Genomic DNA, 26,840 nt, shown 5'->3' on the forward strand with positions numbered 1-26,840 from the left:
TTCGGGCCAAAAGAGCTGTGAGGCTCACTGGCCTGCAATGGGGAAGCCATAGGCCTGCATTATTTTTCCTGGGCTGAACCCGTCACACACTCCTGTGGCTGAGGCGACCCATTAGGCAAGAGCTCAGGGTTCTGCCTCAGGCCACCAGCCATCGTCGCTTGCTGTCCCGCGCTGCAAGGGACAGGGGAAAGACCTTGGCCTTGTTCCTGCAGCTTCGGCCAACTTGGCTCACTGGTCCTAGGCTCGAAAAACTGGTCCACTCATGGTCTGCTCTCTCCAAGGACACGTTTGCTTCACATTTTCTGGTCTTCAATAGGCAGTGGGGAAATTAACTCTTAGAGGGGGCAGAGGGGCGGCAAGGAAATTGTCCAAAATCCCAAAATGAAAAAGCAGTGAACCAGGGTCTCCTACTTTCCATCTCTTCCCAGGATGGCCCGAGAGAGCGTCCCTACAGGTGGCATGGGAGTGCATAGTTGGGGTCTCTAATACTTTCAATGATCTCGTCATTCAGGAAGCGGTGTCCAGTGGGGAAATGCGCCAGCCCTGGCTGACAGCGCCGCGGAGAAATACAGCTTCTTGCCAGTGGGATCCTTGCTAGCTCACTTTGGAATGCCAGCATCCCACCACGGCGTAGTGAAAACGTGCCAAATCCCTCAAAATTAATGAAACACCTGTCCCTCTAACGCCATCAGAGGTAATTACACGAGGCTCTCACAGGCTCATCCACACACTCACACAACAGACTGCAGCCGGCTCACTGGCTGATTCCCAGGTATCCGGGCAGTGCTCCCCCAGCTATCCTGGGGTGACCGGGCTGGAATATCCCCTCCTACTTCTTAATTCTCTGAAAAAAGCAGCAGAAAACTCTGGTCTGGTAACAAATGGGTATAAGATAAATGTGAAGTAATTATGACAAAGATAGAAAAACTTTATATTCAAACTATAATGCTCTACAAGACACACCTCCGATGTTGTCGAAAACTTGTAATTCAGATTTAGAAGAGTGTTTAAAAACTGTCCCCATTTATCACTTTGTAAATTAATGTTTATTCATGTACACCACACATATCTTACACTAATAATTTTTCCCAACAGTGTTACTGGTTTGCACACTCAATCCCAGTGACTCTGAAGGAAAAAAAAAAATTCTCATCTCAACAATCGAAGTGTCTGAGGTCAGACAGGGAAGTCCTGGCCTTCGAGTGAGAAGTGGAAGAGGCTCTCAAAAGCCGGAACAAAGCTCCCAGTGTCCCTCTCCATGCTGCCGCCCGGGACTTCTCTCCCTCTCCCTGCAGGAGGGAGAAGCAGGCGAGATGAGGAGAAAGGCAGAGGGCTGTTTTAGAATAAGTCATCCAACATGGCAAACAGGTCCTCTCAGCTTTTCCAGGAACAACCCCTCCCCCACACTCCATTTATGCTCACACTGTTGCACACACGTTTGAAGAGAAAAGGAATTACATAACACATCAGCTGTTCCTTTTCACAAGCCCGGTTGAGATCAATCCTGTAAGCACAGACGCCTGTGGGCACGTTCAGGGATTTCTCCAGGCAGTGAGAAGAAAGGCCCACTCTCTCCGAGGCTCAGAACACAGGCCAGGCAAGGCTTAGAAGTGTCCAGTGGAGGTGGGGGTGGGGATGGGGGTGGGGATGGGGGTGGAGGCGACCTAAGATGTTATTACCAAGTGTTTCTTCTCTGGAGCCTCAAACTCCCCTTGTGCCCCAGCCTCACTCTACACAAAGCTGGATATTTGGTAGGGATGCCAAATTGAGCTCTAAAATGCACACAGACAAAAAATAAATAAATAAAGTGTTTTACGGTAGCAAAGGGCCCAGCACCTAGTAGCTGCTCACTTTTTCTCATCTTCCATCCTCCCATCCCCTCCTGATGGAGCCCTGACTGATTGAGCAGTGATTTCCACCTTTGCAGAGAGCCAGCGTTTGCCTATGAGTAGGCAGGTGAACCCAACCTTATCACAGGAGGCTTTAGAAGTGGAAGCCTTCTCTAGCTGCGGTTAGCAGGTGAGCAGACTACAGAGGAAGGGTCAGAGAGAAGCAAGGTTGCTGGCTTTGAAAATGGAGAAAGGGGCCATGACCCAGGAATGTGGGCAGCCCCTGGAAACTAGAAAAGGCAAGGAAACAGACTCTCCCCTAGAACCTGCAGGAGATGGAACCCTTGATTTTAGCCCAGTGAGACCCGTGTGGGCATCTGGACCACAGAACTATCAGACAATACATTTGTGCTGTTGCTAAGTTTGCAGTGATCTGCTATAGCAGCAATAGGAAACCAATACACAGCTGACCCTGATGGGGTGTCTGTTGCCCCCTCCCTGCCTCCCTCCAGGGCTGACTTCTCTGCAGGTGCTCCTGGATGAGTCCTCTTGTCGCCTCACCTGTTGCTTCTCTGCAGCACCTGGCCCAGCCCCCTGCCAGGACAGCAGCAGCCTGTCCTCTCCTCCAGTTTCAAACGGCCCTGGTTCATTCACGGGACCCCCAAGTCTGTTTCCAGTTCCTGAGACCCTTCGAGTTCCAGGTTTGTCAGAACAACAGACCACAGATCATGGGAGTGTGATGAGGGCAGGGGCTCTTTCAGGCTCTGGTCCCCAACTTTGCTCATGTTACCAGAGGTGGGCTTGCAAAACCACTCCCATCAGTGCTTTCGATGCGAGACAACTGTCCACACATGAAAACAAAGAAGGAAGCGGGTGCCATTTCTCACCCAGTGTGGGCACACGCTCTAACCTGGTTCTTGTGCTGGCCCTTTAAGCCACCAGGATCAAGTTGAGGAAGGGGGGACAAAAGCAAATATTTAGAGCAGGGAACCTGGGAAGCTGAAAGGAGACAGGTGAGAACTATCAGAGGAGACAGAAGACCCTCTCGACAGATAGCAGTGGTGGTAGGAGCCAGGCACATTCGGGACTCACTCCCAGCCAACTACCTCCCAAGCCTGCCAGGGGCCCTGGAACCCAATTGTGGGCTGTCAGCAAAGACAAATTTAGTACCGATGATCTCATCTTGCAGAACAGCCCCAGGGCCTCAGAGCGCTCTGGGCAACATCATTTTGACAAGGTGGAAAGTGGACGTCACTGCTGGTCCCATATTGTAGGTGGAGGCACAGGGGTCCTCCTGTCAGCTCACCAGGTGCAGGTGACGGCCAGGCTGATGGGACCTTGGGCGTTGCCACCAGCTCTCCTGGGTCCCCGAGCCCCCAGGTATGGTGAGCAGGCACCTGAAGGCAAGTCTACAGACTCCAACAGGCTCAGTTTGAAATGCATGGCAAGCAGGAACCAACATTCTAATCAGGTCATGGTGCTCATGTCCCCTCGAACCCCTCCTGCTTATGCCAGGACATGACATGACTATTTCTAAATGTGTCAGCAGGCGGAAGGTGGGGGAGGGCGCAGCTCCCTGTTGTTTACTTCCAATAAGCCTGAAGCCCTGCAAAGGGGGTGGGGGTGATTTTCACTTGTCCCTTGAAGTGAGTCACTGGCAGAGAAGGTTGAGAATGTGTCACCAAGTGCAAACCCACATTCCTGCCACTGGCTCAAGCCCCCTCTCTGAGGCCCTGCAGTTGGTTTGCTGGCTTGTTTAGCTGGAGGCTTTTGCTGGTCAGGTCCCCTGTGGTTTTTCATGGTCAGATTCTTTATGCGTTGGAGCAAATAGGTCACAGTGGCTCCTCCAATGGTGCTTAGAAATCACAGGAGGGCAGTGGTGAGCGGGTCCTTGGCTGGGATGAGAACCCCTGGCTCCTGCTTTTGTAGCTCGAACCTTCCTGACGGAGGAAGGTTTAAAAATGCTAAGAAAATGGACTCGAGGCCTCTCAAATGGGAAGAAATACTTTTCCACATACCAAATAAGCATCGGTACTTCTAGAAAGTAGAACCTGCAGAAAAGAGAGGTCCATACCACACTGGGAAGGGTGACGGACAGTGATGGCGCATAAGTGTTGTCACATAAGGAAGGCCAGGCTCACATCCCAGCAGAGGGGTCAGCTCTGTCAGATTCTGTCACATTAGAGAAGATCAACTCCTGAGAACAAGGGCTGAAGTCTGGTCCCGTCCACCCTGGGAAGTGCCCAAGGGTGGAATGAGGGGCAGTCAGAGAAATAAATCAAAATGTACTGGGAATTGAGGGTGACCACCTTGGGTTGAAGAAAGAAAAGTTCTACAAAAGCCACTTAGAGCAGAACTGAGAGTATCTCTCTAAGTAAAGATGTTAGGAAAATCGGCAAAAAAGGAATTGCAATACAGGCTAGAACGAACACCAAGATGCAGGTGTTAGGGCTGCACAGCAGGACGTGGGGAGAGAGGCTGGGTCGGCCATGGGAGCAGAGAGTCCTTCGAGGGGTGGGACCCAGAGCACTGGGCCAATGTCCCGTCACACACGCACACATTCGTGCAGCTCAGGGGGGTTTGGAAAAGAAACACATGAGTTCACATTGTGAACCATTTATCCTGTAGAGGCAAAATGAGATTTTTTTTTCTGCTGTTCTTTTAATTAAATGTTAGCTCATAAATCAAAGACCTTGTTTCCAGGCTGCAGGAGGTGGCAGGAGAGAGCCCCAGCTTCTCAGAACTGAGTGCGCCCTGCCTCTGCCCCCTTCCGCACCCAGCTCATTCTCCTCAGCACCTCATGTGGTGGGACTACTTCAAGGATCTCGATGGGCTTCCTGAAGTTCTTCCAGAGAGATCTTGGGCGTGTCTGCACGCACACATGCACACGGTTAAACCCCACAAGGACTGGTTAGTACGTCTATTTGGAGCATCCAAGATGTCCCCTGGAGACCCCCACCTCTGGAGGCCTTCCAGCTCCCCGGCTGTGGTCATGTGGCTGTTTACATCCATGGAGTCTGAAGGAAATTCTTATGTGTTTACTGAGCACAGAAAGTCACATGATCCTCCCCATCTTCTTAATTTCTATTAGTGTTTCTCCTCCTAGGAAACCAAGGAATGCTCCACAGATGCGAAGCCCTTTCATAAGAGAGATGAAGTGAGCATGCATTCATATGCTTATTGCTGAAAAGGTGAAATATGTGTGAGTAAACAACTTGTCCAAAATCAGAGGTGCAGCCAGCAGCAAAGTCAAGATTTCCTGGCTGTTGGTTCCAACTAACTCTTCATGTAAATGCAGGTGTGGTTCTTAACAGTTTAGAGACACAGGCACCCAGGATAAGGACCTGGGCAGACACTTGGCTTGGAAGACTGCAGGGGTGCCTGGGTGTGGAGGAGGGAAGCAGCAGGTGGCATTCAATGGCTCCCCTTGCTCCTCACCTTCCTCTAGCTTAAGAGAATGGTTGCCATGACCACTGAGGAAGTATCTTGTTTTCCCACTTTCAAGCTGCTCCTCTCCTAAGCATCTTAAAGTGCTGTGTGCACCCACACTCACGTGCCTTCCTACTTTGGGGGAGAAATGGGGTCAAAGTAAGGGAGCCCCCTTTAAGAAAGGGAATAAAGAGAGAGTTTTATTTCAGCTCCCTATCCAGAGTCTACCCATGATGCCATGGGCCTCTCTCTCCCTATATCCCCTCACCCAACCCATCTACTCCGTCTGCTCCTGCCCTGGACAGAGAGAGTCCAGTCAAAAACAAAGGCCAAGGAAGGTGCAAAGGTCCCTTTTCCCCTGTCCCCAGACCCAAGTCCATCAAAACAAATGCAAAGCAGAGAGATTAAATTATCACTAAGCTAATTATGGGAATCACACTTAGGCTGGCTGCTGGGAAGCAAGGTCAGCAGGCAAGAGGCATTAAAATTAAAGGCAGATGCAAGAAGCACTTTAAAAAGCAACTGGGAGACTCATTACCCCCACACAGAGGAGAAAGGCACCGCTCTGGTGTTTGAGGCGCTGTCCATCTGGGCAATAGTCAGAGCATTTGACAGCTAAATAGCTCTACTCTGTCATCATCTGGAAGCCAAAGTGGGTGAGTCAGAGGTAAACTGATTAGATGGTGTGCTGCTCATCTCCCAGAGAGAACAAGAACAGGGAGGCTCAGTCCAAGAGGGCAGAGCATAGGAGGCACCAGCTCCAGGCTCGAGTGCAAAGAGAAGGGCCTGGCTCCCCAGTGTGCGAGCAAGGGTGTGCGTGGGTGTGCGTGGGCGTGAGGTGCGTACGTCTGTGTATGAGCTGAGCGTGTATGCACGTGTTGGAGGAGCACACAGTCATTCATGTGTATGTGCAGGTCTTATCTATCTGATAATAGAAGGTGAAGAGCTTGGAAAGGATTAGAAGGCCCCTTCTAGCTTATTTCCTATAGGGCAACTCCTTATGAGCGATCTAAGATTTCCAAGGCCCTCAAAATCGCTGCAGCCATAAAAAATTCATATCATTTTGCACGGTTATGGATGCTCAATGATTCCTCCTGTGTTATCAATATGATGGGAGTTTAAGACATTTGGGCCTAAAAACTGGTAGTCTACAAAAGGAGTTTGAGGGTTAAAAATCAGTGTTTTTCAAGCCAATCATCATGATCACACTGTCCCTTAAGTCATTAAATCTATAAAGAAATTGTGGAGCCAGAGCTGCCTCCGGACTTACAATCATCCTGGGTAAATTGGCCAAGATGATGTTTATGATTGGGTTATCATAAATTAAGAATACAATGCTACATAATGGCAGGAAGTAAAAGGCAAGAGCTGAGAGGGTAAATGTGGAGAGAGTAGGTACAGGACTGAGAGCACAGCCAAGAAGCTTGGGTAAGGAGATAGGTGTTTAGGAAAAAGAAGAAGTTTAGGTAGACTGGTGGGGATAGAGGCTAAAAAAGACCCAGGGCTCATAAGGAGATGGTCCCATCAGGTCCCTGCTCCAGAGGGCTTACAGAGCAGTTATGGGTTATGCCTAAGTAGAAGCAGCCATTTTCCAAATGAGTAAAGACAGGGACCCTAGATGACCTGCAACAGGAAAAATAATCAGGAACCACTACACACAGATGGGAGAGAGCATTCTAGTGAGAACCTCAAAGACAAAGAAACACCCCAAGTGTGTCCCGGGAGGCAGGTCCATGGTAAGTAGAAAAGCACAGCTTGTCTGTTTCCCCGAAAACCTCCCACCCTCCCGTGGAGGGAGGCTGGTGATGCAAGAACTGCCACGTCGGTGGGAATGCCATTGTTTCTCTCGTGGGACCCTCTTTCCAGTGATTATTTAGCCAGGGCCCTGGAAGATTCAAAATCTACAAGACCATGGCGGAAGGCTGAGCTGGAGAACCTGTGTCCTCAGTGTGGCTGGGCCATCTACATGCAGAGCTACATGAACAGGAGCCAGGTGACCACGCCCTTGCACAGCTGTGGAGCTAAGATTTACCCACAGCCTCCAGCAGAGTCCCTGAAATTATCATATAAGTGAGTCAAAGGGCAGACCTTAGATCAAATCCTGTGACCTCTGGTGAGTTACTCAATCCCTTTCCTTGTGTGTAAAATGGAGGTGGCAGTGTATACCCTGAAAGGCAATGTGAGGATAACATGAGATAATCAATGTACGGAGCACACATAAAACACCTAGAACAGCGCCTGCTCCCTTCCAGGTGCTGAAAGCACAGAGTTTCCTTCCCATCTTCTCTCTCCTGCCATCTCCACTTCCCAGGAAAAGGACCCCTTCCTGAAGAGCAAGGTGGTTCCCAACAGAGGCCCAAGTCAGGGGCATGGGTTCCCCATGGTCATGCAGAACTCTCATCAGTCATTGACTTCAAACAAGTCATAAGCCAGCCTTTCCCTAAGATGAACAGAGCACCTGCCGTTCAGTGCTCGTGGGCCTCCTGCTGAGGAGAGTTCCTCACCTGCAGGCCCTGCGGGGAAGGCACACCTTCCTATTTATCCTCTGGGTTCTCTGACCTGCCTGCACAGTCACAACCTCAGGGACCTGGAAGACGGGATTCAGTGCTGGGCCACTTTTGTCCCTGAGAAGGCTGTGCCCCTTCCCACACCACTGAAGTCAACTTGACGTTTCAGAGCATTGGCTCAGGTGCCCTCGACGGCCCATAAACAAAGCCCTCATGTACAAAGCCCTCATGTAGCGGGCAGCCTCTACCATGACCTTCAAGACCCATGCCTCCTGGTCCTCACAACCTAGTGGAAGCCCTTCCCTCCGAGTGTGGGCTGGCCCACTGGCTGTGTCCTAACAAATAGAATAGAGCAAAAGTGACGGGGTGTCACTTCTTTATTTTTGTTTTTGGCCCTGCTATTATTGGTTTATTGTTGGATTGTATACATTACCATAGGATGTGGAATAAAAGCAGCTCTAAATGATTTGTGAAGTATTTATTTGCCTCTGATTGTAGGTGGGAGTTTAGAATGTGGGTGTGGGAGATGAGCACACAGGGCTACAATAGAGTAAAATCCCATGATCGGGGTGTCACTTCTGAAGTCAGGTTTCAAAAAGACTGTGGCTTTCCTCTCGCACGCCCTCTCTCATTGTCTGCCTCTCTCTGCTGCTGTGTTGTGTGAGTGGCTGTCATGGGGAGACCCATGTAGCAAGGGACTAATGTCTCCGTGAGGGCCTGAGGTTCACCAACAGCCTCATGGATGACATTGGGAGTGGATTCTCCCCGCTTCTAGCCTTGAGCCCATAGATGACTGAATTCCCAAGGGACACCTTGACTGTAGTCAGTGAGCAAGCCAGAGCCAGAGGACCCAGCTAAGCCATGCCGGGATTCCTGACCCAAGAATCTATGACATTCTCCATGTTTGGGTTAATTTTTTACACAGCAATCCATAACTCATACACCTGTGTCCCCTGGGCTGCAATAGAAAGTATGGAGTGAATGTGGAAGACTTGAGAGAGGTGTTTTAGAAGTCACTGTGAATCCCTCTATGAGAGGCCAAAGCTACCAGAAAAAAACAGCATGATACCCCCAAGAGACAAGTGGCATGGCCACATCCACAGGAAGTCACTGGAGAACAAGTAGACCCCTAATGGGAGTTTCAACTGGTCGGCTCTGAGTCGGTCCAGCTGCCACTGCCTTCCCCATCAAAGTGGCTGCGGAGGAAGCCTCCGTGATTTAAGGGCATGACGACCTCCCTGGTCCTGTCCTCACTGAGAGCCTCTGCTGATATCAATGACAGTTCTGTTTTCCTGTGATCCAGATCCGACCAGAATGAGCCAGCAGTGGGGGGACCATCGACAGCTGGGGGCCACTTCCTCTTCTTGCCTCTGCCTCCTCCCTCTTCCTCTGGTACATCATGTCTTTCATCCTTTCCCATCTTTGTTGTCTTGGTTACATGGCCAGACTCCTGATATGCTGCTAGTTTTCATTTTAATGATATGTTCTTGTAACGCACAATATTTTACTTCAATTGCATGTGTCACTGGATAAATTCCTCCGGCGTGTCTGGCATTTCAGCATCAGCTGACTGAGTGCATTCTATGGTCTGGGGTGTTTCTGAAGCACTTTCTTCAATGTTAATGTCTTTGTATTTTAATTTATTATTCAGATCATTCTACACAAATGCGTATATATATATATATATATATATATATACACACACACAGATATGCACATGATTCAAAAAAGTGGCTGACATGTATCAGTAAATCTTGATTTGGCAAAGCTCATTTAAAACAATCTCCTTAAATCATGTGCACTCGCAGTGATAATTTAGAAAATAGACTGAAGTGATGTTTTCTGGGGATCGCAAAGTGTGTTTCAAGAGGGCCCAGGAGGAGAATTAGTCTGTGCTCCAGCGACACTTTCAGCAGCGTTGAGAGGGACGCCTCCATGCCTGCTCAGGTCAGCTCGCAGTGACCACTTGTCCCCCCAAGAGACAGGCAGGGACAGTGGGTAACCCAACAGCATAGCAGTCAAAACAGTGCCAATGGGGATACTCTGACATAAAAAGGACGGTTGAGTGAGGCCTTCATATTGTCCAAGAATGTAAGATCTGCCCAAGAGGACATGCACCAGCTTAGCTGTTCTCCACATCTACCCACAGATAATCGTGCACAAAAAGGCTTAAAACCCAGCAGAGGAAACCAAAAGAAGGCAGAGGAGGACCATGAGAAGTGGGCAGGTCGACATCAGGCTGCTCTGCCGGCCAGTCCTGGCTCCCCAGGCTTGCAGGAATGATGACAGGACAGCCATGGCTGTCCCTGCTGAGATGTGAGATCAGAGGAAGAAGGACAGCACCCCTGGAACATCTATGGTGCCCTCTGTCCCTAGCACCTCAACCTCAGCCTCCCCCTCACTGAATCCACAGGTTAAGGTCTACACAGGCTTCATACTTGCAAAACCAGGGGTGGGAAATGCAAAAACGACATGGCAAAAATGACCAAACAAAAGTGCTATTGTGGTCTTTTCCCACAGTGAAAACTGTCCAACATGGAGTCGCCCATATTCTGTTGTTTTCTTCTTGGTGTTGAACCACACCCAGACGGGCTGGCACTCTGGCTGGAAGAACTCACAGCAACAGAGCTAATTGACCAACGCCTGCACCAAGCACACTGGCCTCTGCTCTAGTCCCAGGCTCCCCGGCAGCTGGAGTCCAGCACTGTCTCTCCATGTGGTTGTGCGACCCTCCAGCCATGTGGAACTCTTTCTGCGGCAGGAATTTCTTTTCAGTTAAAATTCATTCACATTTCCAGGTGAATATTCAGGAAAAGTTTCAGATACATTAAGGAAGTTGCAAAGCAGGGGTTGCCCATCTCAGATCTAACATTGCTCTGTGACTCAAGCATCACACACACACACACACACACATATACTCCATTCCTGAGAACATATGGTCAAAATGACACAGGCCCAGGTGGGTGTCCCCTCCCCCACTCCACTTCTGTGCTTGGCCTATGGAACACAGGCAAATCAATTTCAAAGCAACCTCAAGAAAAAATAAATTAGGATGATTAAACTAATCTGTAAGACAATTCCCAATAGGAATGGCTTTCTTTTAGTTATCCTCTCCTCTGGACTCTCCATGCTGACACACACCCAATTTCTACCGAGAGAGGCTGGTATGCTGTGGTTTGCACACACACACACACACACACACACACACACACACACTGTACATATACTACCAGAAGCCGATAGCAGGGCCAGCCCAACTTCCGCTTAACCAACATCCACAGTGTGCTCAGCCCCTTGGCTGTGAACAGTTTACCTTGCAAAACACCCCGGGAAGATGCAGTCACAAAATGAAAGGAGCAATCACACCTCAAGTGGAAGTTTATGATGCTTTGGTTCACCGTGAACATTAGTCTCTCCCACTAATGTCAGGCAGTAATTTACTGCCGAACAGCAGCCATAAAATATGATCACTTAGTGGTAGGAACGCAAAAAGCAGAGAAAAAGGAAGGGGTGGGTTCCGGCCGAGATACTTAAGCAAAGAGATCCTGTCCTTCAGAGGTGACACAGACCTCACCACCCCAACTTGGGTCAAAGGTTTCCAGATTTATCCAGACAACCTAAAGCACATTGGGATGGTGTTTGCCTTAAGATTTTTAACCTGTCATTGGCATTTTAACAGTCTGTTGGTTATTTCCAAGTTCCCGGGCACCTCCTGATGACTGTAGCATTCATATGCCATGTTTCTTAACAGCACATGCCTTTAACACACACCATGGGAAAGGCTGCCAATAACAGCAGTAACACACACACATCAGAAAACATAAAAGACATCCAAATTGGCACTCTCCTCACCTCCTTTCCCCTTGCCTTATGTGATGTGTGCACTAAAGGAGTGAAATTATGGTCATTGGAGGCAAGGTTGCAAATGATGGGGACCCACAGCTTTCAAACAACACAGAAAGTCAGTAATTTTGAGGACAGCGCGTGGCTAGCTAGCTCCTGGACCCCGGAAACCCACAGCAAACTCCCTACCTCTCAGCAAACCCCCAAGTGACCTTCGCCCACCCTCCCTACCTTGAGTCCCTTGTCATATTGCAAAGAACTCTGCAAGGCCCTTGTACACACAGGAGATTATTACGGGGCTCAGAGAAGCCAGCTCTGTAATCACAGCTACAGTATGATTTCCATTCTTCTCACTTTCGGCAGCTCACAAACCTTCCTGCAGAATCCCGCAGCCCCACGGCTTTCCGTGGCTGGGCCTCTGCCCAGAGGTGACTGTGGTCCCGATAACCTCTGGGAAAAGCAAGGCAGAACGATTATGAGGAAAGGGGAGTGGTGCGCAGCGAGCAAGGGTGGTGGGAAATTCTATTGTTTAGGAAAAGTAAATAAACTGGCCAGTTTTGCTTTTTATTATTTCAAACAACAGGCTCGGCGGGCCAGCCTTCCTTTCCCAACTCGGCCTTGTCCCCGTGGGCGGGCTGCTGAGTCGGCAGCAGCAGGAGCTGGGCTCCAGCAAAACTGTTAGAGTGGCTGCCCCTCTGAGCCCTTGCAGCAGAAAGGCTGGCTGTTCTGATGGCCAGGGCTCCCCAGGAGGGCTGCTGGCTCATCACCCCCCACCTGCCCCCCATGAACCTCTGCTCTTACCTCTCAAATGTTTATGCTTCACCAGTCCCACCACTGCTCTGGAAATTAAATGTAATATCCCAGGTGGCTGAAACGGAACTGTTCTTATACAAACCCCTCCCCAAATAAAAAATGGGAAATGCCAGCCCACAGTTTATAAAGCCTGCTGGTCAGGTGTCGCCTGTCATTGCTGGTCTGGCTGACATCTGGGGACACATCAAGGCCAGGCTCTCCCACAGCCTGCCCCCTGAGGGTGGTCTCTGTGCACTTTGCTCCCCCAGGTTCCGGGGGTGTCCTCAGCACAAGGTCATGAAGATGTGCTCCACACTGACATCCCCACCAGGATACAGGCTCCCACAAGAGAGAGCCAGCCCCCATCAGCCCCAGCCCCCACTCTGACCTACATGACACACCTGCAAGCTGGCTATGCTGGGTTTATGATGCAGCCATGGCCAGAAATCATGCCCGCTCCCCATCCCCCCCCCCCGCCACCCTACCCTAAGGGAATAGAACTGCCTGTTCTGTTATGTGCACTGAACTCTCAACGTTTATTTCACTGACACTATATTCCAAGCTGCTCAGACAATAGCAAAAATAATCCTTCTACAGGGTCTGCTTGATCTTGCCAGCAAGTCAGTGATCCTCTGGCACCTGGTAGGAACTTTGGGGTATGGGAATCTTTGAGTGTCTTAGAGTAAGTTACTTCTCCATCACACTGAGATTGGGCTCAGTAGAGAAAAGAGCTACAGCACCCCAAATTGCTTTGCTTCTTTATTCTCAATACCGCTTACTCAGCCATTGAGAGGCAAAGCAGGCCAAATGTATGAATTCACCGTTTAAACGTAAATTCACTTTTCCAGCAAACCGAACTCATTGAGTCATGGTACAGAATGCAGTCGTTGGAGCAGCCAAAGGAAATGTCCTCAAAGTCCAGTGGTCTGAAGGTCGTGCACGCACCTTCTTGGTTTATTCAGAGGCTGAGTAGACACAATTCCAGGAAGTTTGGGGATCTGCCTTCCTAGACCACTGAAAGCTGGAAGCCCCAGGTGGAGGAGGAGGAAAGGCACTGGAGTCGACCAGGACTCCTGACAGCGGGCGGAAGTGAGGAGTGACAGCTCAGAGTGGAGGGAAAACCCAGAAGGCTGCAACGGACACAGGAGTTGGGCAGCGACAACACACCTACGCCTTGCAGCATCGTCTCTGAGCGTCCATGGAATTCAGCTCAATACATGAGTAATCAACAACCAAAAGGCCAATGCAGCAAGAAAACATTCATTTGTGTTTAATATGCTCTTCGCAGAAAGGCAGGGAACTACAAAATATAATTCTTAAAGCTATATAGACGATGGTTAAATTATCTGTTAATTTGACATTTGCTATGTGCTAGCTCTTGAGGGGCAATGTGAGATGCGTGAGGCTTTGCCTGCATCCTCCTTGCAGCGCACATAGTGTTTCACCAAAACTGTTTTCCCTTCAAGATATGACCCAATAACTACTGTACACTCATCCCCCAGCTCACACACACCCTGCTCCCCGCCTCTCACCTCCGCACTCTCACAGCCCAGACCCACTGCCTGTTCCACAGGGCTGTACCATTTAAAGAAAGAAATAATTGCTGAAAAGGGCTGTGACACAGTAGGATGGAAGAGTGGCACAGCCTTCTAGATGTGCAGAGAACGTCTCCCCTTGACCATCTTGAGAGAATGCCCGGAAATACAGCAACAAGAAGGTAGGGATCAAGGCTCCCTCAGATCAGGCAGTGCTGGCTTTCTCAGTCTGAATCACACATTGTCCAGCGAATCCCAACGGAAATCAAAATAAGACCAGCAGGAGCTCCACATGGTGTCACCAATATTTCCCTGGGACAAGACTGAAGTCCGATTATCAGCCAACACAAAACAGGACCTCCTGCCTACAGTCTTAGAAAGCCTTGTAGTCCAAGCAAGGAGGGCACCCTAGGGAGCCAGCTCCAACTCACTGAGGTAAGAAGCCTGAGCAGAGCTGGATGAGGGACTAGTCCTGGATGGGCAGGTGCCCCAACTCTGCTGATGGGCCAGCCTCAGCAGGTGCTCCTGAAGCCAGCTGGTCTCTGAAGAATGAGGAGGAAAGCTCGTGTCCCCAGATCACACCATTCTACTCCACCGTAAGCAATTGCAAGGTGCACCACAATATCCTACATTTCCTTGCCCCACAATTTGGCTCTTAGCCCCAATAGCAATTGCAATAGGTCCGGCACTTTCCTCCATTTCCCTGAATGGATTCCAGATGGAAATGTAAGCCAGAAGGGCTGAAGCAAGAGGAGCATGTACCTCCCTTACCTCTGGGCACCTTCCCAACCAACCAGGCCTACTATGCTCTTGTCTTAGGCACAAACCCAAGTTAAAGAGAGCACACACACCCGTTCGGATGGCCTAGTGAGGCTGGATGGGAAGAGGTGAATGCATACTCCCCCAGTGTGATTGATTCCCACAACAACTGTAGTACAAAAGCAGAGAAGAGACGAGGTGATCATGCATAACCTCAACAGCAACATATCTCCTAACTCCAACCTGCACCGCTCACCCACCAGGCCCAAGGTGGCAAAAGAGCATGAGATAACATCTGCCCCAGCGGGGACAGACTGTCTTCACAATAACTGAAATGAGTGCACCTTGTTCCTACCTTTTTCAGCTTGCCACTTTTGGTGCCCACGAAGGCCAGGGAGTGGTTCTTGTAGACATATGCGATGACAGAAGTCATACGGTCCCTGTCCTCTGTGAAGACAGGGGTGCCACGGACCATCTCGGACACGCCCAGGGGTGCATTCATATCCAGGCCACAGAAGTTATCATCAATAGTTAAGAGCTGAGAAAAAATAAAAAATAATAAATAGTTAAGAGCTGAAAATTAAAAAGGAGAAAAATTAGGAAGGAACGTCGGGGCAATTTGCAGAGGTATTGAGTCAGGGAACTATAGAGCTAGAAGAATCCAAAGCTATGGTATAAATCCCTAATTTTTACATGAAACACTCAGTCCGGAGAAACTAGATGACATGTCAGTAGTTATCTAAGTAGGGTTCAGGACAATGGCAAAAAAAACCCAAAAAACCAAAAACAAAAACACACACAAATTCTTAGAGTCTCTTTTCACCACACTCCCATGGTCTCTCCACCCCACCTGCAATCACTCCAGGCGCCATCTCAGTAGCTTAGGTTGCCTTTTGCCACCATCACATCAGAAAGCACTGGGCCAGCACCCATGAGCATGGGCTCCAGACGGCTGGGCTCAGGCATCAGAAGGATGTGGTCTCCACTTCGACACACCTGCTGTTAAAGGGTCCCCACAGCTGAGGACTCACAAGTATAGAATGGAGAATTAGGAACATCAATACATGGATGGCAAGGCTATGACAAAGACATGTACAGACCGTAGGTTCAGGAAAGGGGAAATGGGAGGAATGGAAGTTTGTGAATGAACTCAACAAGCCACTGTAGAGCCTCACGCTGCCCAATCTCAGGCTCCCCGTTTCTTTCAGAGCCCTGGCCTTGTCATCGCTACACCAGCATTTCCCAAAGTATCTTCAGTGGAACCCAAACCCCCAAAATGTTCTATCACAAAAGGGTTCCTTGGGCACATAATTTTGAGAAACAGTACATTCTAACACCATGTCAGGCATTCACAATGATTAGTTACAGGAAAAGTATGAAGTATTTTTAAGAAGAAATATGTTTGATATTCTCTAATCCTTTCCCGAACATTTTATTCCCTAAACCATGTTAGACTGGAACACCCATTAGCATTCCTCAAAGAGAATATTCCCTGGATATCCCATGGCACACACTGACCCAACTCTTGCTCCTGACTCCAGGGCAATTTCAGGACTCAGGGAACCAACAGGAAGGCTCCAGGCTGGTTTCCTTCCCAGTGTTTCAGCTGCATTCCCCCTGTTTTATTCCAGGCCTCCAGGTCCCCATGCAAGCAGAGGGTCCCAGCTGGGATCGGACTTACTGGAGAGTGTGAGGACTGACTACGGCTGGTGAGGAGGCCCCTGTGCCCCAGCAAGCAGCTTTGGTTTGGCATAGACTCCCCTGGGCGCTAGGAGCCTACGCTGGATTTTCCCCTTTTTGGGGAGAACTGTGTGGTCTTAGAAGAGTTTTTCCATATTCTGTTCTTTTCTTTTCCGCTCTATAAAGACAGAAGAAACAACCCCTGCTTTTTGATGGGCCTCCATAAAGCCTACAGAGCTCATGCCTGTAAACGTTTTTGGACTTTTCAGAAAAAGAAATAAAATAAAATACAAGGTGTCACTATTTTAAAGGCCTCAGTCCAGCCAAAGGAGAGGCATCTGGAGAACTGGGGAGCAGGCTCTTGCCAGGAGCTGTGACCGTGGCCAACTCTGAGCTGTTCAGGGCTGCGGGGCCCTCGGCTCCCTCCCAGAAGAAGGGGGACAGGCATTGTTCATCTTGGGGAAGACAACGGGCTGCATCTCAATCCTCTCTCTGCCATCTCCCCTTCTTCTTATCGTGGTGGTGGTTGGGGTGACAGTCAAACCAGGGAGGGTGAGTCTGGGCTGGCCTGGCAGGCTCTGTGCACTGAAGGCTGAGGGTGTGCTAGGAACCCTCATGGCCTTGTGTGCTCCTGTTCTTGAAGAAGACTCATCCCGCCAAAACCGGTTTGGCTCAGTGGATAGAGCGTCAGCCTGCGGACTGAAAGGTCCCAGGTTCGATTCCGGTCAAGGGCATGTACCTGGGTTGCGGGCACATCCGCAGTAGGAGATGTGCAGGAGGCGGCTGATCGATGTTTCTCTCTCATCGATGTTTCTAACTCTCTATCTCTCTCCCTTCCTCTCTGTAAAAAATCAATAAAATATATTTTAAAAAAAAAAGAAGACTCATCCCCAACTTTCTCAAGCCTAAACTGGGCAGCAGGGACCTCTGGCATCAGCAAATGTGCCTTGCCCATCAGGACCCATCTTCTAAATAGATGAAGCTGGATAACTAGTTGCCCTGCACAGGGGGAAACCGAGTCAGGGAGCAAAGCAGCCCATGTTTCCCAGTCTCCCACCACCCTTGGCACAAACATGTACCTCACTGGCCCAGGATTACATTTCTGAGTGGTTGGTTACTGAAAACCATTCTTCCCCCTGGCTGGGCAGGACACAATCAAATAAATAAACAACCACCTACAAGGAGACAGAATGCATTTGAGCACCTGCATCATTGAATCATTGGCTGCTCAGAGGCAGGAAGTCAGGGACCTGTGAGCTCCTGCTGCGGTGGCACCGGGCATGGCAAGGGGCTGGGAGAGGGATGTTTTCACCAGAAGGAAGTGAGGACAGCTCAGCCAGTCAGCCTGGCAGCCCGGGCTCTGCCGTCTTCAGTTCCTAACACCTCCCTTCGAGGCCCGCCAGGAGCCAGGCCTCAGTCTCCTCACCGATAGCAGACAGTCATCTCCTCCCAACTGCCTACCTCCAGTGTCATCACCCGGTTCTAAAGACTGCAGCTGGGGCTCCTAATGTGGGGATTGCATTCCAGGGACAATGGTGGCTTTCTCCCCAGGCTCCCCTATGCCAGGCAATAAAAAGGTGATTGGGGCCTTTGACAGGTGCGGCCCAGATCTGCATGGCTGCTGAGGTCCCTCAGCTGTGGCATGAGGTGATCTTACTGTTTCCTCAAAGCTGTGGCAGTGGGGAGGGAGTTTTAGAACTGAAGTAGTGGAAAGCACATAGGTCTCGGGTTCCACAGCAGCTCAGCAGCTTCTCAACTAGCCAGCTTGGCGTAGGCCTCTCCTGTTCTCTGATTCTCATTTCCCTTGCCTATAAAATTGCAAGACAGGACTATTGTGAGGTCTAGGTGAGATAACAGGTGTGAAGGCACCTGATAAACAGGAAAGCATGTCATCAATGCAAGCTGGTATTTCACATTAATTTTTTCAATGGAAATCCTGCCTGGAACAGGAGTCTCATGGCAGCTGGAAATGGTCCTCGTGTGCCTCCTGACTAGAGCATGGCTCTCCATGGACACAACCCGCCAGGTCTGAGCTACAGCTGCAGGAAAATGACAGCGCCGGGAGGAGAAGGCAGAGGGTCCCATGGGCCCACAAACTCAAGGAGGCCAAGGTATAGGGAGCAGAGGCCAGGACATGTGGGCCCTAGAAGGGAAGGCTAATTGGAGAAAGCTTCCACAGGTGAGGGCTGGCATGGATTCCTGAGCACCCTGGGCAAGCAGGGAGGATAGTGTCTGCTCCAGCCCTGGCTGAGCTCTCCCCTGGGCCCCATTAACAGCAAGATTAGAGCAGCGGCTAGAGGAGCCAGGAAGGGACTCACCTCGGCTATAATCAGGAGCCCAGCCTCGCCTGCAGGCCCACATCACACTCGTCCCTCCCACCACACCACAAATAGCCATGAGTGAGCTGTGGCCACTGTTATAATGACGGTTTATTAGAGAGCAACTCCATTCTTACAAAGGAAAGAAACAGGGTCTGTTTCGTGGGAATATATGTGGTACCTACTTGGGCAACCCTGTGAAGAGATATTGAAGTCTTAGGGCCACACCCTTCAGGGTCCCTCTACCCCAATCAGGAGGATACCAAATCTGCTTTCCACAAATATCCTCATGGGATACATGGGTCATAAATTAAGACTGGTGACCCACTGAATTCCAGGGTCCATGTGCACAAGGACGGTACCATGTTTTATGTATCTTTGTACCCTTGGCTTAGTTGCAAGTTCATAGTAGGTTAAAACATATGTGTTAAATGAATGGATGGATAGATGACTAAATAAAAGCCTGACTTTCACAATGGCTAACACTTTGTAATTAGAACCAAAATGCTTAGGTTTGAATCCCAGTTCTACCACTTACTGCTGTGTGACCTTGGGCAACTTATTTAAGCTCTCTGTGCCTCAGTTTCTCATGGGTAGAATGGGATAGTAATACCAGTATATACTGCTGTGAGGAGTAAATGGTTTAGTACATGTAGGACAATGTCTGGCATTTCATAAGGGCTATGGGAGTGTTCACACTTACTACTGTTTGTCATCGACAATTCAGACAACCTTGGTGAGTTGGCATCTGGGGAAATTCATTACATCTACCTCAGAGAGGTGTTATCAAGATGAAATAGCAAAGGTGGAACTTCCTACAGATCTATCAGATCAATGAGGTTGAAGGGAAGAGCAGAGGAATGGTCTAAAATCCAGAAGATTTAGCACTATTCATTAGAAATGAAAATTCTTGGGCCCCACTCAGACCTACTGGATCAGAAACACTGGGGTGGGGCTCAGAGATCTGCATCTTAACACCCTCCCAAGTGATTCTGCTGCACGCTAACATTGGAGAAGCTCTGGTCTGGTTCACCATGGAGGTGAACTGAGGTCATGAATGACAGGTGACAAGCATTCCCTCTCTGGAGTAGGACCCACTGGACCAGGATGTGGAGAGGCCCATGGCGGCTTCCCCCAGGGCATCCTTGAGGGGTAGGAGTGGAGGTGGCATGAGAGCCAGAACTGGCACTCCGAATTACAATCTAACAGCTCACCGTGCTTCCCTTGCACACAGCAGCAAAGGTTACTGTGCAATTACGTGTCGCCACATACAAATGACAGAGCAGTTACGGTTACTTTACCAATTACAGGGAAATTGCTCCCACTCTGCAGAGACTGGCACTCTGAAAAGCTCTATCATCTCCATGGAAAGGGGATTTTAAATGCTGTCAGTATCCTTTCTCCGGTAGTGGCCCATGCTCCAGGATGGAGCTACAAAGCAGCCACCTGAGAACCCCAGAAGTATCTGGTGGTCTCTGCAAAGACTCTTGGGGAAGGGCTGAAGAAGGGGGTAGACCCGGGGGACCACAGGGACATCTCCTCTGGAGCCCTCTGAATCATCTCCTAACCCTATGCCCCCCGCCCCCTGACTCACGCATAAAAACCACCATCACCCTGACACCATGCCACTGCATCCTGAAGGCCAAAGGTGATGAGGAGGCATGCACCTGACCCTGAAATCACCCCTCACCCCAGCTAGCATGGCCTCTGGGCTGGTTCCTGATGACCCCTCCCCTGCCAAGTGGAGCTGTTTTAGCCCAACCTTGGTTGTCCCACCTTTGCAGAAACCCACAGTGAGTCCTTATTACGGAAAGGTCATAAATAGGCCAGAGCTCAGTGGTCCAAACGCAGTGCTAATGAGTTAGGGGTCACCAGGTCCAGCCCCCTGTGGACCAATTAGCTCAGTTCTCGGACACAGTCTCTTCCACATCCACAGGCTGCCCCTCATACCCCAGGCATCACTATTTACAAATATCCCAAACTAATCCACAGGAGACCAACCGGGTGAGCCAGCAGGTATAGACCACGCAGCTGACTCTTCCAACCGAGAGGCAGCTGCCGGCTGCTCTGGGCCAGCAGCAGCAGTCTCTGAGCCCAGAACAGAAAATTTAAAGTTGGACCTGGTCCTCCCATTGCTCATGGGCAGCTCCTGGTCCAGCAGAGAGGAGTCCTTCCATCAGGGAGCAAGCCAGCACTCCTGCCCTCCCTGAAGGCAAAAGTAGCATCCAGCCCCATGCACAGGAGTCCTGAGCACCCCATAGCCACCCCCAAAGCTGGAAGGCCAGACCATTAGACAGGGGAAGAAGGCCTCAGAGATTAGCTCAAGCTCAGCCACTGTGGGGCCTTCCGTTAGGCCTTGTCCATCAAACTTTTGGTCTATTATGCTATTGGAACTCCTGTTTCTATTAGGGGTAACGAAGGCACTAAATGAAGTCAACACTATTTACTGTTCCTCTCTCATTAATTTGTTTAAAAACAATTAGGACAGACCTACTAAGCACTAACCATTAGGTGAGGATCCAAAAATACAGAGATGAAATATTTTAGTTTCTCCTTTTTCCTAGTCTGGGAGACAGACCTGGGCCAAGATCAGACACACATCAATAACAGACCCGGTGCTGGGTGTACAGAGGGCAGCCCCCCACCACCCCGCCTGGGGAGCAGCAGGGCTCTGTGGGCGCACTTCTGAGCTCTCTTCCCAGTATAGTACATGGCCACTCTCTCACACATTGTGTTATTTCCCAGAAGGAAAATGACTCAGGATCTTAACCCAACAGTCCATTTACAGAAGAGGAAATTGAGGCCTAGAGAGTGAAATGATGTCCCCCTCACCTGCCTGGGAGCTATCAAGTTGTGAGAAAATAGGTACCAGAACCCCAAATTTCCAGTCCAGAAGGAAAAACTGATCTTATGAAGTAGATTCCACTGGGGTTGCAAGAGGGTGGCCCCAAAGAAACCTATTCCAGCATCAGGGAAACCCATTCTCAGGATCAGAGACTGCACAGAAGAGTCAGGCCTCCACTTCTTCCCCTGCCATCCAGGGGGAGTGCTTGACCTCCGTGACCTCTGGAAGGAACTAACTCTCCCCTGCGAGGAGGCCCTCGGGGGCAATCGTGAGAGCTGGCCTGCCTCCCTCCCTTCCTGGGCCCATCTGCCCCAAGGGAAGGTGAGAGATGAAGCTTTGGAAAGAAATACAAGTTAGGAGAAAAAAGAGGAGGGAAGCCCACAAGGCACCTGTGAGGCACCTGCTGACCTGGACAAGAGAAGGTCTTTAGATTCTTCATGCTCAGCAGCCCTCAATTTCTTCCCATTAATTAATTACACTTCACACACACAGGAGCTGACCATCGCAGACCTCCGCTGGAAATGGGAAATCAGTGGGATTTCGCTCTAAACCAAGATACGGATCAGATCAGCGGTGGTAGCCATGTCTGTACACTGACTCCAGTTGTAAGCTCTGCAGAACAGGGAGATAGTGATCACCCACTTATTGGGGCCATATCTCAAACATGACTGTTGACCCCTAGGTGCTCATGAATGCAGGAGGGCTGATGCCCACAGATGGCTCTCCAGGGGAAGAGGTCAGCAGGGAGAAGCCTCAGAGAGGCAGCAACATCTTGGGGAGGAGGCTCTCATCAAAAAGCCTCTTACTTCATAAAATAGTCCCATGTGCATGAGTGCTAGTTTCTGTAGCAAAGAAAGAAATAAAATAAAACTATATGGTCCCCTAATGGCTTTACTGCTCTGCATAAACCTCCTTTTCCCTTTTATGAACCCCCATCCTCCCCAAAGGTCTGCCATGGCCCACGCTGATCCCACAGGTTGAACTCTCCTGAGAGCCGGGGCGGCCCTGTGACAGGTGCCGGTTGGCCCTGCACCGGGCTGTGAGCACAGCCACGAACGTGGAACACAGGAATGAGGCCTCCCCCACTTTGTTACTAACACATTATCTCAGGAGGATTCTACATTGCGTCTTTTTCAATGAGATTGTAGGTAAATAAATGTGTACAGAGAAAGAGAGGGGAAGCCAGCAAAGCACAGCCTCAATAGCCTAGACACACACTTCCGGAAGGGCTTCATGAAAAGTGTCTCAGGGACGGAAAACAATCCAACAAATTACACCAACGTTCCCAAGAGCACGTGCCTGGTTTCTAAGCATCACAAATATGGCTGATACCTACATACAGAAGGTCATGGTGCTTTAAGAGCTTCGTGTGTGCGTGTGTGTGTGTGTGTGTGTGTGTGTGTGTGTGTATTCTGAGGCAAACAGCCATTGAAGGAATGCATTTAACTACCCATTGAACCATGGAAGTGGTTTGCTAAAAGCAACCCTATTTACATACTCATTTTGGTAATTCTATGTGTTTTGAAACTGTTTGTGGCCCAATCCCAACAGATACCTAAGTGGCCTTTCACTCATCACAATAACAACCAATCCTTCTAACAGGAAACGAATGCCATAAGTTGAGCTGTTTACCCAGGGGAGGGGCATTCACCAAGCACACTCTCTTCAGGCCTGTCTGTGACCAACAGTGAGCTAAGGCAATTCCCCCCACCCCCCCAACCTCCCGCCCCGCTTCCCCGCCCCAGGAGCTGCTGAGCAGAGCAGTCACAAAGCAGCTCCAACTCAGGATCCCAGGGTTGATCCCATGGCCTTCTCGTCCTCATCAGCTCAGCTGCTGAGAGCCCCATATTCCCCCCTCTAATGAGCAGAGCAGGCCAAGACACCATGACCAGTGCAGTAGGCTGGCCAAGCAAGAGCATCGGGACCCAACTCCACTAGCCCAGTTCTGCAGATGGCCACCACGCTGGAACTAGTCCAGTGGCCAAGCCTGGACCATGGGCACTACCAGGGAAGGCACTGGGAAGAGCACCAAGTAAAACCCACTTAGGTGCTGCCCTTCTCCTTTGGTACGTGTCCCCAGTGGCCATCTGTCAAGGGCAAAGAAATCCCACACGGCCCATCAGCCCCACGTTCCCACTCCCCTCCCAGTCTCCAGCAGACAACCTCGGCCGCCACTAGGACTGTAATTGGAGTGGGGCATGCCACGATGATTGAGTTTGTGTGTTTTCTGGCAGGCGCTGGAAAGCACTGGCCCACTCGCCAGGCTGAATTATGGGGTAGGTCATTCCCTTGTTAGTGCGAATAAATTTTATTAGCCCCACTCTCGTCGCTGAGCATCTTCCCCTCTTGCTCCTCAGGCCCGTGTGTGAGTCTGGATAATGCTGCCTGCATGTGGGATAAATCAGCCGAACAAATCCCATTATATTTTGGAACACTGACAGAGACGCAGTAATGACACCCAGACCAGGGGAAGATGTGGCCGTTCTTCTCTCCCGCTGATCCCATTTCTTATGTGTGGACAGCACGTAGGGCCCATCCATTAGGGGGGAAATGTACATTGAGCATCTGAAGGGATAACTCCCTTCATTGTCTTTTTTCCCTCTCCACTAACTTTGTTAATGAAAAGTAGCAAGTGCCCTGTGCCCATGTCTGGTCATTCCCTTCTGTCTTGCAAAAATGAAGGGATACTAACGGCAACAGCAGGGAGAGTTTGGCCTGAAATGTGTCCTCTCCTTCAAATGCCTCCACTTGGCATCCACCACATGGAGGCAAATGGGCACATTCCAGGCCTGAGACACTGAGCATAACATCTGGGTGAGGCACAGCGCAAATATCTCTAAATCACAGTGGAGAAAAGATATAAGCATGAAATCACAACAATATTATTAAGTCCCTTTCTATCCCATGCTGTGCTTATTATAACCAAAGGAGAATATACAGACGGTGCTACGAAGCTGTTTAAGGGTCCTGCAAATAGAAGGTGCTCGGTGTCTATCATTATTTATGAATGTCTATGTATTCCTCTTTCCATAGGAGTCCCGGCACACTTTATTAAAGGGGATAGTATTGTATCACCTCCTTCTTGAAAATGACATGTGTAATTCAAAGCAAAGGGGAAGCTGCTCCCAGTCTAGTGGCATCTCAGGGGCTGGGACTGGCTCAGACCCAAGGTCCAACCTCTCAGACCAGGATCCAGGCCAAGACGCCACCCTGTGAGGATGGCTGGAATTGAAGGAAAGGTCCAGAAATGCAATTCTGGACTGTTGCTGATTGAATGAGAGGCTCAACTGCCAATTTGGGGAGAGATCGCACACTGTGTGGGGTGTTTGCACGTGCATGGGTGCAAGTGGGAGAGAGATCTCCTGTATTAGCTGCTGCGTGTGATGTGGAGGTGCGAGGGAGACTGGATCACAGACAGAGAGAGCTAGAGGGAGCCTACGAGATGAGAGGGCACAGAGTATGAGTGTAATGAGACAGTGAAACACAGCAGACAGACAGAAAGGAGAGGGTAGACAGACCCCATGAGAAACTGAGTCGGTATCCAGGCAGACAGGATGTCTGTACACACACGAGTGTTTTGTAGGTGTGCACACTTCCATGTCAGGGTTAATGAAGTAGATGTCTCGGCATTAGGACACAGCACTGCACGGCCCCACACCCTGACACGTCACTCAGTAAACCCCACACTGAGGTCTCTTGGCAGTTCTCTGTGTTAGCATTCTGCATATGGGATTCCTGGGTCTTGACACTCTCCCTGATGACCCGATGGGCTCCAGGGTGGCATCATGGGAGGACACCTCCAGCTGAGGAGGCCAACCTCAAGCCCCTTCCTCTTATTCGGCCCAGGATACCACCCAGGCTGCAGCCACCATCCTGTACCCCAAGGCACCATGCATACTTGCCTGGCATGTGACTTTCACTGCAAATCCTGATGGCCAAACAGGGAGGTGGGTGTGCTTTTCGCCTGAATACCTAGGACAGAAACCATCTCAGGGGAGAGGGGAAAGACTTGATTCTCTAAAGCGTCAGGCTGTGATAAGGTAGCCCCCAAATGCTAAACTGCAAGTCAGGAGTACAGGGGTCAGTGGGCTGTGAGGGGTAAGTGCTTGGGCTGATGTGAAAGGAGTTTGGTGGCTTGGTGATGTGTGCTCTCATAGGGACCTGAGCATGAAATAGGGCATGCATGTTTAGTGTGCCACAGTGTGTGTGTGTGTGTGTGTGCGCGCGCGCGCGTGTGTGTGTATGTGTGTGTGTGCGCGTGCGAGCATAGAAATGTAGTGGACATAGAAAGGACTGGGGCAGCAGGAGGGGGAGTTCCTGGTCTGTGACAGGACTGTGGCTGAGCAGAAAGAGAAACCTTGCTCAGAGCCATAAACAACAGGATACACCCATCTACTCAGAGCTGCCCTTCCTGCTGACAGGGAAAGAAAACACCCAAGCAGACTGGCAGAGACCAGCACCCGGAGCCTGGGGTGACTGCCTGCCCATTCCGGATGCTCACTCTCGTGGAGTTTCAGGATCCCAGGCGCCAGACGAACCTGAGTGACCGACCAGGCTGGGACGGGGGGCCAGACTGAGTCCAGGGGGATGACCTTGTCCCCTCCCAGGGCCACTGTGCCTGAGAAACAATAAATATAAGTGTCGGAGTGACAGCACCCATGAATGGGGTTCTTCTCCTTCACTGCTCCTCACTGTTGGGCATGAACTGGAGCTTGGGGATCAGCATAAAGAGCTCAGCTCCCGTGCCTCTGTGCACCTGGTGGGACTGGCTGGGCTGGCAGGCAACCTCCAAAGTCAGATAGGCACTGGGTCTCACAGTGGTTTCCCACCGGTAAGAAGGTGAGAGGCTTTTCTAGTTCTTGCAGTGTGGGGAGTCCCATAGGCACTTAATGCTCTAGTGCTCAGGGTTGCAAATGTCCTGCGATGCCCAGGCAGTGAACTGTCCACCCGGGGTGCCACCAGCCACCACTGGGAAACACCGGTGGGAAAAGCGGCCGGCTGAGAATTAGGATGGACAGCAGGTTCTCGTCTACTGGTCACATGACCGTGAGTGAAGGACGTGACTTCTCTGTTGCTCCATTTCCTCACCCGGAGAGGAAGGCTGCCGTTTCTACCATCCCGAGCACTGCTGAGAGGACTAAGGAGGTGATGAGCCCCTTTGTAAATGTCAAGCGCCATGCACACCCCTGCAGTGGGATTATCAGGCTGCCACTCTCTGCTCCCACTTACGGGGCTTGGCAGTCGTGAGGCGAAGATTCTGGGTAAGAGTTTCTGCCCCCAAAGACCTACATTTCCGGTTAGAA

General features: G+C 50.3%; 1 protein-coding gene across 2 annotated transcripts in view; it reads right to left on the bottom strand.

Annotated features, from left to right (window-relative positions):
- PLXNA4 (plexin A4) overlaps positions 1-26,840 on the bottom strand; it is a 416,580-nt gene that overhangs the window by 320,198 nt on the left and 69,542 nt on the right. The window contains exons 3-4 of one of the 2 annotated variants that reach the window (XM_059711812.1): positions 15,050-15,232; positions 898-1,289 (exon numbers count right to left, since the gene is read on the bottom strand). In XM_059711812.1, the coding sequence (XP_059567795.1) occupies positions 1,155-1,289; positions 15,050-15,232 (318 nt within the window). In that variant the 3' untranslated portion in view covers positions 898-1,154. Of the gene's footprint in view, positions 1-897; positions 1,290-15,049; positions 15,233-26,840 lie in introns of those variants that run through there. The other variant, XM_059711811.1, reaches the window with a different exon arrangement.

This window comes from Myotis daubentonii, chromosome 10, assembly GCF_963259705.1.
Source record: "Myotis daubentonii chromosome 10, mMyoDau2.1, whole genome shotgun sequence".
In the NCBI taxonomy this organism is placed as follows: domain Eukaryota; kingdom Metazoa; phylum Chordata; class Mammalia; order Chiroptera; family Vespertilionidae; genus Myotis; species Myotis daubentonii.